Source organism: Eleutherodactylus coqui, chromosome 9, assembly GCF_035609145.1.
Source record: "Eleutherodactylus coqui strain aEleCoq1 chromosome 9, aEleCoq1.hap1, whole genome shotgun sequence".
Taxonomy (NCBI): Eukaryota; Metazoa; Chordata; class Amphibia; order Anura; family Eleutherodactylidae; genus Eleutherodactylus; species Eleutherodactylus coqui.
In genome coordinates this window covers 119001990-119017732 of record NC_089845.1, presented here as the reverse complement: position 1 = coordinate 119017732, position 15743 = coordinate 119001990, and the positions used below count along the sequence as shown (strand labels likewise).

Sequence of the window (15743 nt, the reverse complement as noted above, 5' to 3'; positions counted from 1 at the left end):
CGTATCACATCTTGTATCCAAGTTAGAGGCAGTCCATCAGGGTACTAGAGCCTCCATGCCCACCTGTATCACATGTAGCACCTCTAGCTTGGATGTAAGAACAGGATACTAAAGCCTCCATGCCTGCCCGTATCACATCTTGTATCCAAGCTAGAGGCAGTACAACAGGGTACTAGAGCCTTCATGCCCGCCCTGTATCACATGCTGCATCCAAGCTAGAGGCGGTCCATCAGGGTACTAGAGCCTCCATGCCTGACCGTATCGCATCTTGTATCCAAGCTAGGGGGGGTGGGTTCAACAGGGTACTAGAGCCTCCCTTCAAAGGGTCAGTTTTTTGCAGTAAACTATCCTTTTGCTCTGATGTTGTAATTGCTTACATATTTACATATATGAATGTTATAATCACACAAGTTTCATTCAATTCCGACAACTACTAGGTGCTTTTCCTTATTTTCTTGACCGTATTTTCATCAGGGTTTCAAAATTGATTCGACTGTAGCGATGCTTCATAGTTGTGACGCATCAGGTTGTGCTGCTTCAGGTTAAAATTAATGTGGGTCCTCAGTCTGGTGGAGCATGTATAGACCAATTAAGTTTGTCTTCCAAATTGCATTTTAAAGCATATAAAACTTCAGAGACACGTCAAAAGTTTGGATCAGTGGGGGTCCTGCTGATCGTTAGAACTAGGGGGCTGCAGCACTCGCCTGAGCGCTGTGCCCTTTGGTAGACTTCGCTGCTTTTTGGCTTCCCCCAGCAGCTGAAGATGGCTCCAAGACAGCTGGCCCCCACTAATCAGAACTTTTCCTGGCATGTTAAAAACTTGTGAAAAGTGCAGCTATTCTTTAATTTTTACCAAGAAGTAAATGTCCTCTAAAGATTTGTGTAATCTTGCTGACTGATATTTCATGGGACTCTTCTGCTTTGTGTTCTAGGATATGTCTTACTACTGTTGTGTGGAGTTACTGGGCAAAGAAGAAGATCTCTTCGAGGCACTGTCAAGACTTTGCAGTATAGATACAGGTATTAATGACCTTTCAACTGTCCGTTTGTGTCCTGTTATTAAAAGTGATGTGAAGTTATGAAAGTTCTTGCAATTTCAGTTTGCTGCTTGTTTGCCTTTTCTTTCTACTATGAGTAGAGTCCTCTATAGCTAAACTCCTACACCCCTGAGAGTTCTGGTAAAACGAGTTGGAAGAACTGGTCTTTTAGCACAGGGCCTCATATAGTCTATCCTGTTATGCTTATGTCAGACTCAGTTTATCTGGCAGCATTTATCTCGCATGCTGGCAGCGGATGCAGGGATCCAATCACTTGCTGAATCTTCAGTATATAGCAGTATACTGCTGCATAGCAGCGCGCACCATTTGCAGCAAGAGTTATAGTCATGACCCTGATATTTGTGCATAATTAGCAAGGGAGGATATTGTTCCTCTGGTTTTGTTTTTTCATTTACACTATATTGAGACGCTGATCTTTTTAATTCATTGTTACCACAATATATTTTACTACAGATCAATAAGTTATTTTTTTAAGGGGACCCAACTCTGGGTTTCAGCTTATGGAAAAGGCTGTGGTGGGATTGGTTACAATTTAACCCTAGGGTGCCCTTGAGCCTCCCCCCCCAAATTTTCATTTGAATGCAGAAATATAGCTGCGTATGTCTGCTGTAAGCTTCCATTAAACAAGCATAGATTTTCTTCGTATGTAGGTGTACAAAGAAAAAGCATGTTTGTTTTTGTCTCTTTTGGGGGGGGTGGAGATTTACAACTGTATTTTGCATTTAGTTACATACATCATATGTTTGGCTGGACAGTCCAACTGAATGAAAAGTGACCTGAATGTAGCCTCATTAGGGTCGTCTATTGGGAGTCTAATAATGTACGTTTTTAATAACTTTTTTTTTGGTAATTCTTTAGTCTAATGTGTTTATTTTGTTAACATCCCCCTAGGTCCGACCTTTAAGGCTGCCCCGTGTATATCAGGGAAGCGGCAGGGCTCCCTGGTCCTCTACAAAGCTGATAAATACCCGGAGGAGGCACTCGGCCATGTCACCTTTATCTGGAAGCCCAGGAGTGTTTCAGATACTGCATGCAATAAGCGACAACTTTGGATATGGATGCATCCTGCCTTCAAAGCGGTAAGAAAGCACAAACTTGCTGATGTGTATACCATGCAGTTTTTCTTCTTAGTAGGAAAATTTTATGATGGACTGAAAGCGACTTCCTTCCCTGGTCAACAACTTTTGGTCGCATTGGAAACATTTTAGCCCCCATCTGGAGCCTTGACCATACTTTATCACGATTGTTATAGGACGTTTCTTGTATTGAGATATTTTGGCTTTGTACTCCCCCCACCCACCCATACGCCAGAGCCAGTACCCATGATCTACCAGTATCTACGTGGGAGGACACTGAAGTAATCCACGTGGTCCATGTTACTTTTTCCCGCTAGACCGCACATAATGCTATTTTCCTTTTACCATGTGATTTTTCTTTGTCAGGATGTCTTAAAGGAGCTCAGGCTTGTATGTGTTTGTGAAGAGAGACCTGACAATTTTGTATGCGTCTCCGAGCCAGCACCACCACCACCACCTCCGACTGAAGAGCCACCCGCAAGTGTGACTGGTGCAGGCAGAAAAAGGAAACTGAAGAGTAAAGGAGAAAAGGCTGTTCCTGTCAAAAAGATCATTGGGGATGGAACAAGGGCTGTTCCTGACCCCTATTATTGGACCTCCACACAAACGGGCATTACCATTCGGTATGTGCTGATGGGTATACAGTTTGGTTATTTGTATGTTATTTAAACTTTACCTGACTCCCACAATTTGTTTTACTTCTATTCACTGGTGGGAAATTGTCTCTATCTAGGTTATGTGCCGAACGCCATGACTCCTGAATGTTTAGATTTAGCTGCCTTTAGTCATAAATAAGTCTTCAGAACTCTTATTACCCCATAATGACAATGGAATGTTAAAAATCCCCGCATCCAGACCTGCCAGAGGCATCCGGGGTGCCTGGCAGGGGCGTGCAAGCAGGCCGCCCGCCGGCCCCCGCGGCTGGACAGGCAGAATGGGGATTCGGCTCTGCCCCAAGGGAGGTGGCAGAGGGGTGGCTGCAGTGCGTTAAGTAGGGCGTCCCCACTCATTCTCAGCATTTTGAGAAAATATGTAAAAGGCCACAAGCTCTCGCCCAGTACTATTGGACAAGGTGTTCACCATGACGCTTTGCGAACCCTTATATTTTACCCCGGTACGAGTTGCTCTATCTTTTTGCAGTGTGCGATTCAACTTTTTTTTATCTACCATGTTTCCCTGTGGAGCCTCCTTTTTACCGCAATGCACAAACTTGCAATTGTCATGTGATGCAACTTTAACATTAGAAAGTCCTATTGACTTTCGCAGTACAAAATCCTGTGTTTTTTGTGTTTTTGTTTATTTTATCACGGGCAGCAGCGATTTGAGATTATTCTCAAAAAAAGGATTGCTCATGCTCAAAAATCGAGGGCACAAAGACGCGATTTTTGCCGCAATCGCCCATGTGAAACTACCCTAAGGCTGGGTTCACACAGGGCATCCAGAATTTCGTTGCGACTAATCCCGGGGTTAGCCAGCCATGTAGATGAGATTTGTCAAAAATCTCGTCCACACAGGACGGCCAATCCATTGCGGTAAAGTCAGTAGTTTGTACTTGAGCCACTTGCATTTGCATGGAGATCCCCTCGCTGCCTAACACAGCGCCACAAAGTTTGTATGCAATAAACAATTGTCACTTGGTATTCTTTTCAGGGACCTGACAATGGAAATTGTACGATATAGACTTGTTGGCCCGATGTCCAACTGTGTTCTTGGTGATGCTCTGCATGTTGCCCCACTTCATGAGGTAAGCGCAAGTAGATTTCTGACTGGTGGTCTTGTGTGGATATGTAGCGCTGTATTCATACATGACCCCATTCTGGGTAAGGTGTTTTTTTTTTTTTTTGCATTCCACATCTTTCATCTATGGCACATTATAAGATTTTTATTCATCTGCTCCTTCTGGTTCTCAGTACCTGTGTCTCTTATAGACTTATAATGAATGCTTTGTGGAAAGTCTTTCATCAAATTATTGATCGTTTTAAGTTTCTCTGTTCTCATAAACTTTAACTTGATGGTGAGAGATCCCCTTCCCACACAGGAGACTGAAGCCCCGGGACCGCACAGCTGGTGGGCAGATTACTGTAAGGATCCAGATAAAGTTCTCCGTCATAACAATCAGGAATCCTTGTTTAAGATACTGAAAGGTGAATATCTTTTATATCCAGTGTGTGTTATCCAAGTGTTCTGTATCTACTTTATCTCTTTTTCATGGTTTTGTATCTTTATATCTCTTGTGTTCGTTCACATTTTTGCAGCTCGACATGTAAGCATTAGAGATGAGCGAGCACTAGAGATGAGCGAGCGTACTCGGAAAAGCACTACTCGCTCGAGTAATTTGCTTTATCCGAGTATCGCTGTGCTCGTCCCTGAAGATTCGGGTGCCGGCATGGAGCGGGGAGCTGCAGGGGAGAGGAAGGAACTCTCCCTCTCTCCCGCCCGCTCTCCCCTGCTCCCCGCTGCGACTCACCTGTCAGCCGCAGCGGCACCAGAATCTTCAGGGACGAGCACAGCGATACTCGGATAAAGCAAATTACTCGAGCGAGTAGTGCTTTTCCGAGCACCAAAATGCTCGGGTGCTCGTTACTCGGGACGAAATTATCGCGATGCTCGAGGGTTCGTTTCGAGTAACGAACCCCATTGAAGTCAATAGGCGACCCGAGCATTTTTGTATATCGCCGATGCTCGCTAAGGTTTTCATGTGTGAAAATCTGGGCAATTCAAGAAAGTGATGGGAACGACACAGCAACGGATAGGGCAGGCGAGGGGCTACATGTTGGGCTGCATCAAGTTCCCAGGTCCCACTATTAAGCCACAATAGCGGCAAGAGTGGGCCCCCCCCTCCCAACAACTTTTACTTCTGAAAAGCCCTCATTAGCAATGCATACCTTAGTTAAGCACCACACTACCTCCAACAAAGCACAATCACTGCCTGCATGACACTCCGCTGCCACTTCTCCTGGGTTACATGCTGCCAACCCCCCCCCCCCCCCCCCGCACGACGCAGTGTCCACAGCGCACACCAAAGTGTCCCTGCGCAGCCTTCAGCTGCCCTCATGCCACACCACCCTCATGTCTATTTATAAGTGCGTCTGCCATGAGGAGGAACCGCAGGCACACACTGCAGAGGGTTGGCACGGCTAGGCAGCGACCCTCTTTAAAAGGGGCGAGGCGATAGCCCACAATGCTGTACAGAAGCAATGAGAAATATAATCCTGTGCCACCGCCATCAGGAGCTGCACACGTGGGCATAGCAATGGGGAACCTATGTGCCACACACTATTCATTCTGTCAAGGTGTCTGCATGCCCCAGTCAGACCGCGGTTTTTTATAAATAGTCACAGGCAGGTACAACTCCGCAATGGGAATTCCGTGTGCACCCACAGCATGGGTGGCTCCCTGGAACCCACCGGCTGTACATAAATGTATCCCATTGCATTGCCCATCACAGCTGAGGTAATGTCATGTTAAATGCAGGTGGGCTTCGGCCCACACTGCATGCCCCTGTCAGACTGGGGTTCTTTAGAAGTGGACACATGTAGTTACAACTCCGTGTGGACCGACAGCATGGGTGGCTCCCTGGAACCCACCGGCGGTACATAAATATATCCCATTGCAGGGTATGACAGGCGGGTACGCTTATCTGTGATGATTCCCCCAGCCGCACTAAACACCCTCTCTGACAAGACGCTAGCCGCAGGACAAGCAAGCACCTCCAGGGCATACAGCGCGAGTTCAGGCCACGTGTCCAGCTTCGACACCCAGTAGTTGTAGGGGGCAGAGGCGTCACGGAGGACGGTCGTGCGATCGGCTACGTACTCCCTCACCATCCTTTTACAGTGCTCCCGCCGACTCAGCCTTGACTGGGGAGCAGTGACACAGTCTTGCTGGGGAGCCAGAAAGCTGTCAAAGGCCTTAGAGAGTGTTCCCCTGCCTGTGCTGTACATGCTGCCTGATCTCTGCGCCTCCCCTGCTACCTGGCCCTCGGAACTGCGCCTTCGGCCACTAGCGCTGTCGGATGGGAATTTTACCATCAGTTTGTCCGCCAGGGTCCTGTGGTATAGCATCACTCTCGAACCCCTTTCCTCTTCGGGTATGAGAGTGGAAAGGTTCTCCTTATACTGTGGGTCGAGCAGTGTGTACACCCAGTAATCCGTAGTGGCCAGAATGCGTGTAACGCGAGGGTCACGAGAAAGACATCCTAACATGAAGTCAGCCATGTGTGCCAGGGTACCTGTACGCAACACATGGCTGTCCGCACTAGGAAGATCACTTTCAGGATCCTCCTCCTCCTCAGGCCATACACGCTGAAAGGATGACAGGCAAGCAGCATGGGTACCCTCAGCAGTGGGGCAAGCTGTCTCTTCCCCCTCCTCCTCATGCTCCTCCTCCTCAACGCGCTGAGATATAGACAGGAGGGTGCTCTGACTATCCAGCGACATACTGTCTTCCCCCGCCTCTGTTTCCGAGCGCAAAGCGTCTGCCTTTAAGCTTTGCAGGGAACTTCTCAAGAGGCATAGCAGAGGAATGGTGACGCTAATGATTGCAGCATCGCCGCTCACCATCTGGGTAGACTCCTCAAAGTTTCCAAGGACCTGGCAGATGTCTGCCAACCAGGCCCACTCTTCTGTAAAGAATTGAGGAGGCTGACTCCCACTGCGCCGCCCATGTTGGAGTTGGTATTCCTCTATAGCTCTACGCTGCTCATAGAGCCTGGCCAACATGTGGAGCGTAGAGTTCCACCGTGTGGGCACGTCGCACAGCAGTCGGTGCACTGGCAGATGAAACCGATGTTGCAGGGTGCGCAGGGTGGCAGCGTCCGTGTGGGACTTGCGGAAATGTGCGCAGAGCCGGCGCACCTTTCCGAGCAGGTCTGACAAGCGTGGGTAGCTTTTCAGAAAGCGCTGAACCATCAAATTAAAGACGTGGGCCAGGCATGGCACGTGCGTGAGGCTGCCGAGCTGCAGAGCCGCCACCAGGTTACGGCCGTTGTCACACACGACCATGCCCGGTTGGAGGCTCAGCGGCGCAAGCCAGCGGTCGGTCTGCTCTGTCAGACCCTGCAGCAGTTCGTGGGCCGTGTGCCTCTTCTCTCCTAAGCTGAGTAGTTTCAGCACGGCCTGCTGACGCTTGCCAGCCGCTGTGCTGCCACGCCGCGCGACACCGACTGCTGGCGACGTGCTGCTGCTGACACATCTTGATTGCGCGACAGAGGTTGCGTAGGAGGAGGAGGAGGGTGGTTTAGTGGAGCAAGCATACACCGCCGCAGATACCACCACCGAGCTGGGGCCCGCAATTCTGGGGGTGGGTAGGACGTGAGCGGTCCCAGGCTCTGACTCTGTCCCAGCCTCCACTAAATTCACCCAATGTGCCGTCAGGGAGATATAGTGGCCCTGCCCGCCTCTGCTTGTCCACATGTCCGTTGTTAAGTGGACCTTGGCAGTAACCGCGTTGGTGAGGGCGCGTACAATGTTGCGGGAGACGTGGTCGTGCAGGGCTGGGACGGCACATCGGGAAAAGTAGTGGCGACTGGGAACTGAGTAGCGCGGGGCCGCCGCCGCCATCATACCTTTTGAAAGCCTCCGTTTCCACAACCCTATACGGCAGCATCTCCAGGCTGATAAATTTGGCTATGTGCACGTTTAAAGCTTGAGCGTGCGGGTGCGTGGCGGCGTACTTGCGCTCCAACACTTGCGCTAGCGACGGCTGGACGGTGCGCTGAGAGACATTGGTGGATGGGGCCGAGCACAGCGGAGGTGAGGGTGTGGGTGCAGGCCAGGTGACGGTAGTGCCTGTGTCCTGAGAGGGGGGTTGGATCTCAGTGGCAGGTTGGGGCACAGGGGGAGAGGCAGCGGTGCAAACCGGAGGCGGTGAACGGCCTTTGTCCCACCTTGTGGGGTGCTTGGCCATCATATGTCTGCGCATGCTGGTGGTGGTGAGGCTGGTGGTGGTGGCTCCCCGGCTGATCTTGGCGCGACAAAGGTTGCACACCACTGTTCGTCGATCGTCTGCACTCTCAGTGAAAAACTGCCAGACCTTTGAGCACCTCGGCCTCTGCAGGGTGGCATGGCGCGAGGGGACGCTTTGGGAAACAGTTGGTGGATTATTCGGTCTGGCCCTGCCTCTACCCCTGGCCACCGCACTGCCTCTTCCAACCTGCCCTGCTGCTGCACTTGCCTCCCCCTCTGAAGACCTGTCCTCAGTAGGCGTAGCAAACCAGGTGGGGTCAGTCACCTCATCGTCCTGCTGCTCTTCCTCTGAATCCTCTGTGCGCTCCTCCCTCGGACTTACTCCAATTACTACTACCTGAGTGATAGACAACTGTGTTTCATCGTCATCGTCCTCCTCACCCAATGAAAGCTCTTGAGACAGTTGCCGGAAGTCCCCAGCCTCATCCACCGGACCCCGGGAACTTTCCAAAGGTTGGGCATCGGTCACGACAAACTCCTCCGGTGGGAGAGGAACCATTGCTGGCCATTCTGGGCAGGGGCCCGGCAACAGTTCCTGGGAGTCTGCCTGCTCCTCAGAATGTGTCATTGTAATGGAGTGAGGAGGCTGGGAGGAAGGAGGAGCAGCAGCCAGAGGATTCAGTTGCAGCAGTGGACGGCGCAGAACTCTGGGTGGTCGATAGATTGCTGGATGCACTTTCTGCCATGCACGACAGGACCTGCTCACACTGCTCATTTTCTAATAAAGGTCTACCGCGTGGACCCATTAATTGTGAGATGAATGTGGGGACGCCAGAAACGTGCCTCTCTCCTAATCCCGCAGCAGTCGGCTGCGATACACCTGGATCAGGAGCTCGGCCTGTGCCCACACCCTGACTTGGGCCTCCGCGTCCTCGCCCGCGTCCACGTCCTCTAGGCCTACCCCTACCCCTCAGCATGCTGTATTACCAATAGTGCAGAAACAGAACGCTGTAATTAAATGTGCCGCTTATTGGCCTGTGGTTGGAGGCTGACTTCCCTTACGGAACGCACAGCAGAGCCAGGAAACAATTTTGCGCACGCCTGTAGTGAGACGTAGGTGCGTATGACTGAGCTAGTGGAATTCACAGCGCAGAAGCAGTCAAGTGGCCAAAGGCCAGTAGTAGGCCTTAAGTATTTTGCTTCTATTTTTTTAAAATGCTGAGCTGATACAGCAGACAGATACTGTAGGCAGCGTATAATATTATGTATACTGTTTCCCTCTGGCGGGGTGACGGCGATCATGTAACAGAGACAGCAGATCCAGGAAACAATTTTGCGCAAGCCTGCTGTAACGCTTAGCTGCGTATTAATTAGGACTACTACCCCCAGCAGATAGATACTGTAGGCAGCGTATAATATTATGTATACTGTTTCCCTCTGGCGGGATGACGGCGATCAATTTTTTGGAAAAAGCCCACTGCCTATATAGCCTGAATATCTCTTTCCCTGCCTCACCAGTACTGGCCCTATACTCTGTACAATGACTGCAGACTGCGGACGCAATGCTCTGCACGGCCGATATACAAAAAAAAAAAATTGTGCAACACTGCTAAAAGCAGCCTCAACAGTACTGCACACGGTCAGATGTGGCCCTAAGAAGGACCGTTGGGGTTCTTGAAACCTAAAATAACTCCTAACGCTCTCCCTATAGCAGCTCCGGCACCAGCAGCACTGTCCCTGATCTCTGTCAGAATGCATCTGTGGCGAGCCGCGGGAGGGGCAGATTTAAATACTCGGGTGACACCTGATCTCGCCAGCCACTCACTGCAGGGGGGTGGTATAGGGCTTGAACGTCGCAGGGGGAAGTTGTAATGCCTTCCCTGTCTTTCTATTGGCCAGAAAAGCGCGCTAACGTCTCAGAGATGAAAGTGAAAGTAACCCGAACATCGCGTGGTACTCGTCACGAGTAACGACCATCTCGAACACGCTAATACTCGAACGAGTATCAAGCTCGGACGAGTACGTTCGCTCATCTTTAGTAAGCATAGATCACCTAAAGTGTAAGTCCTGGCGAACCCTGTTAATAATCAAAGTTACACTTTAAGGGCACCTTCACAATGGCCATAAAATCATGGGAGATTTGTACGTTGCGAGACGCACAAATATGAAACCCGTTCTTTTGATTGGGTTCATTCACATTTGCGTTTTTTGGGGGTTTTTTTTCCCCTGGCAGAACTCTGCGATGCAGAAAACAAAACGCAACATATTCTTTCTTTTGGTGATATCGCCTATTGCTTTCAATGGGACTGGGGGCAGCAGCGCCGGCCCCATTAAAACCAATGGGAGAACATTGCAATTCCCTGCTGCGGCTGTGACAGCTGCAGCAGGAGATTCCTTCAGCAATCTTCTCCCATTGATTTCAGTGAGGCTGACGCCTGCCTCATTGGAAACAATGGAAGAACATAGAGATTTCCTGCTGCGACAGCCGGGGCGGAGGTGAAGGGACCACGTTTTTTCGACGGGACTGGCGGCAGCAGCAGTGCTGGCCCCATTGAAATCTATAGGAGAAGATCGCGATCCCCTATTGCAGCTGTGACAGCCACGGCAGGAGTTTTTCTCAGCTCTGCTGTGATGCAAGGCTTCCCTGTGAAAATGTCTCGCATCCAGGGGTTTTCAGAAGCATTGCGAGGGTGATATCGCTCTCGCCAGTGTGCAGCAGCCCTAAGACTATTAGTAAGGTGTAAAATACTTGGTGTACTGGTGGAAAAGCTGAGAGGCAGGTGTGTGAATATTAAGGCTGGGTTCACACGGGGCGGAGTTGCCGCGGAATTTCGCCGCGGCAAATCAGCCCGTGGCCGCTAATCTCGAGATTAGCCAGCCATGTGGACGAGATTTCTCAGAAATCTCGTCCACACGGGACGGCCAATCCGCTGCGGTAAGTCAGGCTGGAACCGCAGCTGCCGCAGCCGCGGTTTCAGAGTATGCAGCATGTTTGTTTATCTTTTCTTTCCGCCGCGGCTGCGCTCTCCTCTATGGGAGCGCCGGCCGCAGCGGAAAAGCAAGCAGCCGGGCCGCTTCAAAGCCGCCGTGGGTTTTTCCGCGGCGGTTCTCCCGACGGAAATGTTGCGTTTTTTGCTGCGGCCAAACCGCGGGATTTCCGCCGGCAATACGCCCAGTGTGAACCCAGCCTAAAGGTCTCCTCACCTACAGCCCCTTTTTAATCTGAGATGTGGGTCCTGTGCCCAAGATCCTTGGCCAACGCGAACGGTGGTATCTCTGATTCAATCCGTGCTACCGTCATGCTTTTTGTGGAATTTTAAAGTGAAGAATCGGTACCACTGAGAGAATTACAGCTGTTTGAAGTGGGACAAGCTCAATTCGTCCAAAATTGTAATGCTCTTTTCCTGTAGGAGATTTGTTTTGTGTGGGGGGAATTGATGAATCTGCTTTCTGAGTGAAATTGAGCAAAGGGATATAAACAAAGCCACATGATAACCCTATTCTTTATGTTTCCAGGCTTGGAGTCTGCAGCACAGATACCGTCGGGAACGGTTTTGGGCCTCACTGTTGGCGATCCAAGACTGAACCTGCCTGATAAGAGGACAAAATCCTTTCCTAATGTAGAAAGCTATGAAGGTGAATCTCTGAACTCTCTCTGCAGTAATTTAAGAACTTTAGGTGTTGCGTTGCCCTTTTATTTCTCTACTGGTCTTGTGCTCAGCGGGAGCCTCTGTTTTTCCATACAGATGACCCAGGTTCAAATCCTGGCAAGGCCAACAAGAATATATTGATTCAGATTTGACGATTTTGTTTCTGTGTTTTGTTTTTTTCTCCTGTTGATTTACATTTCTGTGGCGTTAAGATCTATAGGTTACCTCATTATGATCTGATTTCCAATTAAGGGTACGTTCCCACAGGACGGAAATGCTGCAGAACTTCAGTGGAAAATTCCACAGCATTTCTGCATCCAAAATAGTCAAAATCCATACCACCTGACCAGCGGCGCAGCGCTCATTACAGGGTGCCAGGATGCACTGACAGCGCAAAGGCCTTGGCTGTAAGGAGGCGCTCTGTGTATCTTCTGAAATCAACTGTAGACACGCAGATGATTTCGAGCCAAAATCAGTGACTGTTATGGATGCAGAATTTGCCGCAAAAATTTCGTACCATTTCCGTCCCGGGGAAACATACGCTAAAGGCGATTGACGGAATTTGGTGAACCTTGGAAGCCGCTATATCTATGGATGCCCAGAACACGGCGGTTTGCCTGTTGATGGATGGAATTTGTCCTCTTTGTTTTCTGTTCTCTAGATAGAGATAAAGTAAAGTCCTTAACGCAGGCGGGAGTTCCCGTGGAGTGCACAGAGAGTCTTATATGGTCTTCTGATGTTCGATCCCATGTATTGGATAATAAAATATCAGAGCAGGTAAATGCAGGTTAATGTATCTTGGGTCATGCTGTACAATGCAGTATTTTCTATTAACTGTGTTTACATTGATTTTAAAATTCCTTAGAACCAATATGGCGTGAAAGTAGATAATCTGGGCATTTCATAAGAGACTTTTGAGTAATAACCGTTGTGTCATTTGCAGCGTAATCTGATCGCTCAAACATTGAGCGATCACCTTGCGCTCCGAGCGGAGGATGCAGAAGACAAGCGGGGTGGCACTGCTTCTCTTCTGTATCCAGCTGTTCTTTGATCGGAGTGCCCGCTGTTATACAGCCGAGCACTCCGAGTGGAGGATGCAGAAGACAACCAGGGTGTCCCCGCTTGTCTTCTGTATCCAGCTGTTTTCTGCACGGAGCAACCAGCTGTCATACAGCTGAGCGCTCCAAGTGGGGTATGGAGAATACAGCTGGACCGCTCAGTTCTTCATACCCAGCCTGTTATCAGGGAGCGGGATACAGCTGAAACAATAGTATCAGCTGTACCCCGATGTGAATCCCTGATAAGGCTCATCGTCATCTTTCAGCATGCTGAAAGACAACAATGAGCGACGCTTTACCGTCAGTGCAGTTAGACATAACGATTATCGCTCAAAAGATGTCATCTCAAGTGCTAATGCCGCCACCACCAGTCCAGCCTTCATCTAATCATCAACTGTTGTCCAGTGTTGCAACAAACCATCGCTTTCGTGTAAACATGTCACCACAGAGGGTTCAATGCCGCCATGAAGCTATAATGCAGCTTACATGATACAGCAACAAGCCACGATTTCACCTCAGTACCAGCTGAAGTATGTAAATCTTGTGCAGCAGATACGCGAAAGCTATGAGCTAGCATGTCTTCTCAGCGAGCAGCTGAAGTTCGTAAATCACATGCAGCTCATATGCGAAAGCAACATAGGTGTGTGTGTGTGTGTGTGTGTGTGTGTGTGTGAGACACACACGTGCATGTAGCAGAGCTGTGTGGCGCATTGTGCCACTAGAAACACTGGTACTATGTAATTTCCTAATTACTAGTGTGTGTGTGTGTGTGTATGTATATGTATGTATATATGTGTGTGTATGTGTGTGTATATATATATATATATGTATGTGTGTATATATATGTATGTGTGTGTATATATAATAAACTGTTACATTACAGGAATTTAACCGACTAAGAAGTGAGCTGCTTATACCGGGTACAAAGCTGGATCTCCACAATAGTGAATCTAAGATCCCTGTCCTGCTAATCCAGCAGCCCGGTAAGGTCACCGGTAAAGATCGCCCAGGGTGGGGAAGCGGATGGGACATTTGCCTACCCAAAGGATGGGGAATGGCTTTCTGGATTCCTCTTGTAAGTTTGTCTTCTTTTTATGTGTAATATTTTATTAGAATTTGGTGTTCAGAAACTTGAGTCTGTAACTGCAATTCTCAGATTTTCAGAGGTGTCCGGGTTGGAGGTCTACAGCAAAGACTACAACACTTCCAGTATATGGGGGCTCCGAATGTACCTGGTGACTTCCCTGACACCCCAGCTGGAGTCCAGTCTGCACAGGAGACTAAGGCACAGTTGCTTGAAAAGTACACGAGGTGAGATTGATGTTGGAAACTAGATGCATTTAGATGGCGCTGTATTGGAAATCTCTCAAGACCTATGAAATATGAACTTCGATGGCTATATCCGTTTGTGTTGGGCTGTAAGTAGTAGTTTTTTTCTTACTTGCATTACGTGGGCAGCATTCACACCTTCCACCCAACTATCTTGCATTTGGGGACAAAAGGTATCCCTCATGTTTGGCATATATATTGCTGGCGATTGAAAGTGTTACAAGGAATTGGGGGATTTTCATGAAACAGGGTAGATATGTACAGGGTTATTTTTTTAAATAAATGTTAACAAATTGGAATGAATCGGACACAATTGATTACTCTTCGGTGCAGATTTCAGTAAGAAGTGTAAGAAGTGTGCCTACCATGAGCACTTATACACTCTTGGATCCTTGCAGACATTGAATCAATAAGTGTTCGGAAATCTTGTTGGGGTCACTCCGTGCTGGCATGACTTGTGCAGTAAGTTCTACAGTTTGTGATGGGTGGCCAGGTATCACAATGAGTCTACCTAAGGCGTTCCAGACATGCTCTTTGGGGATAAATTTGAGTCTGAGAATGAAACCCACCTTGAAGCAGTTAGTTTACAAGTATTTGTGGGGTGACTCTTACTCCAACTACTGCTCGGATCTGTGCCGCGGTTTCATGCCTATCGGCAACTGCTATCCCCACTAATATGGTGGCCTTCACATGGCATTGTCCTTCTGTGTGGACCTGTGCCAGATCTGCGAGTACAGGAGCCTTCCAGTCCATCCACTGAGTAAGCACTCTGTACAGACATTGCTCTACAGCCAGTCCTTCAGGAGATGTCATGCCCCCATTTTGAACGTGCCAATTATCTGACCGCTCTCATAGTTTAGATATTTGGGTGTAAGGAGTTTACTCTGATTTGGCATACCTGCTCACCGACCATCTGTGGACAAAGAGTAGCTTCTTACATAACACACTGTACCACTTTTAATCTGAAACAATGTATCATTTTATGAAGTGCCCCATAATTTGCAGGCCAGTAGACATACTTCATCTAGTTTTTAATTATTCAATAGCCTTCCTATAGAGAGACTTAGACAGAGTTGCAGAACAAGTACGATCAAAGTGTAACACGGTGGATTTCCACCAGTGTATGTGCAGCACATCGGGACGTCTCCCTAAAATAATTTTGTGTTTAGTTACAACTTCACTCTGAGGTGACCTTCTAATCGAGCTCTGCAGACCGGGATTGCTATGAAGTCTCGCATTCTGTCAGAGTTCAAATCAAGCTGCTGACATACTTTTGAGGAGAATTTTTTGAGAATTATAGATATGTCATATATTTTGCTCCATATTCAACTAAAAAGAGTAGCAGGTCTATCAATGTGCCTTACGTTTCTTATATACAAATTTTGTTTTTTTTTATTTGGACAGCTGGGTTTGTAATCACATATACCTCTGTCTTATTGCATAAATTCATGGTGATAAGAAACGGGTGAATGCAGACGACTGGGTCAGATCCCGCTGCAAGAATTCTCGCAGTGGGATGCGATCCGTGACCCGCGGCTCACTTCCTCCAACGTCTTCTCTCTGCTCTGTGATGTGCTGGCTGGAGCAAAGCCGTATATGCGCAGAGCAGAGCCGGCACATCAGTGGTGACGTTTCTGTGGGGGACTCTGCGAGGCTCGCACTGAAA

General features: G+C 48.7%; 1 protein-coding gene across 2 annotated transcripts in view; it reads left to right on the top strand.

Moving 5' to 3' along the window:
• Nucleotides 1-15743, top strand: part of POP1 (POP1 homolog, ribonuclease P/MRP subunit) — a 35074-nt gene that overhangs the window by 5605 nt on the left and 13726 nt on the right. For both annotated transcript variants that reach the window (XM_066578401.1, XM_066578402.1), the window contains 9 exons: nucleotides 933-1020; nucleotides 1950-2137; nucleotides 2501-2757; nucleotides 3785-3878; nucleotides 4173-4278; nucleotides 11557-11676; nucleotides 12352-12467; nucleotides 13632-13823; nucleotides 13905-14059. In XM_066578401.1, the coding sequence (XP_066434498.1) occupies nucleotides 933-1020; nucleotides 1950-2137; nucleotides 2501-2757; nucleotides 3785-3878; nucleotides 4173-4278; nucleotides 11557-11676; nucleotides 12352-12467; nucleotides 13632-13823; nucleotides 13905-14059 (1316 nt within the window). The remainder of the gene's footprint in view (nucleotides 1-932; nucleotides 1021-1949; nucleotides 2138-2500; nucleotides 2758-3784; nucleotides 3879-4172; nucleotides 4279-11556; nucleotides 11677-12351; nucleotides 12468-13631; nucleotides 13824-13904; nucleotides 14060-15743) is intronic.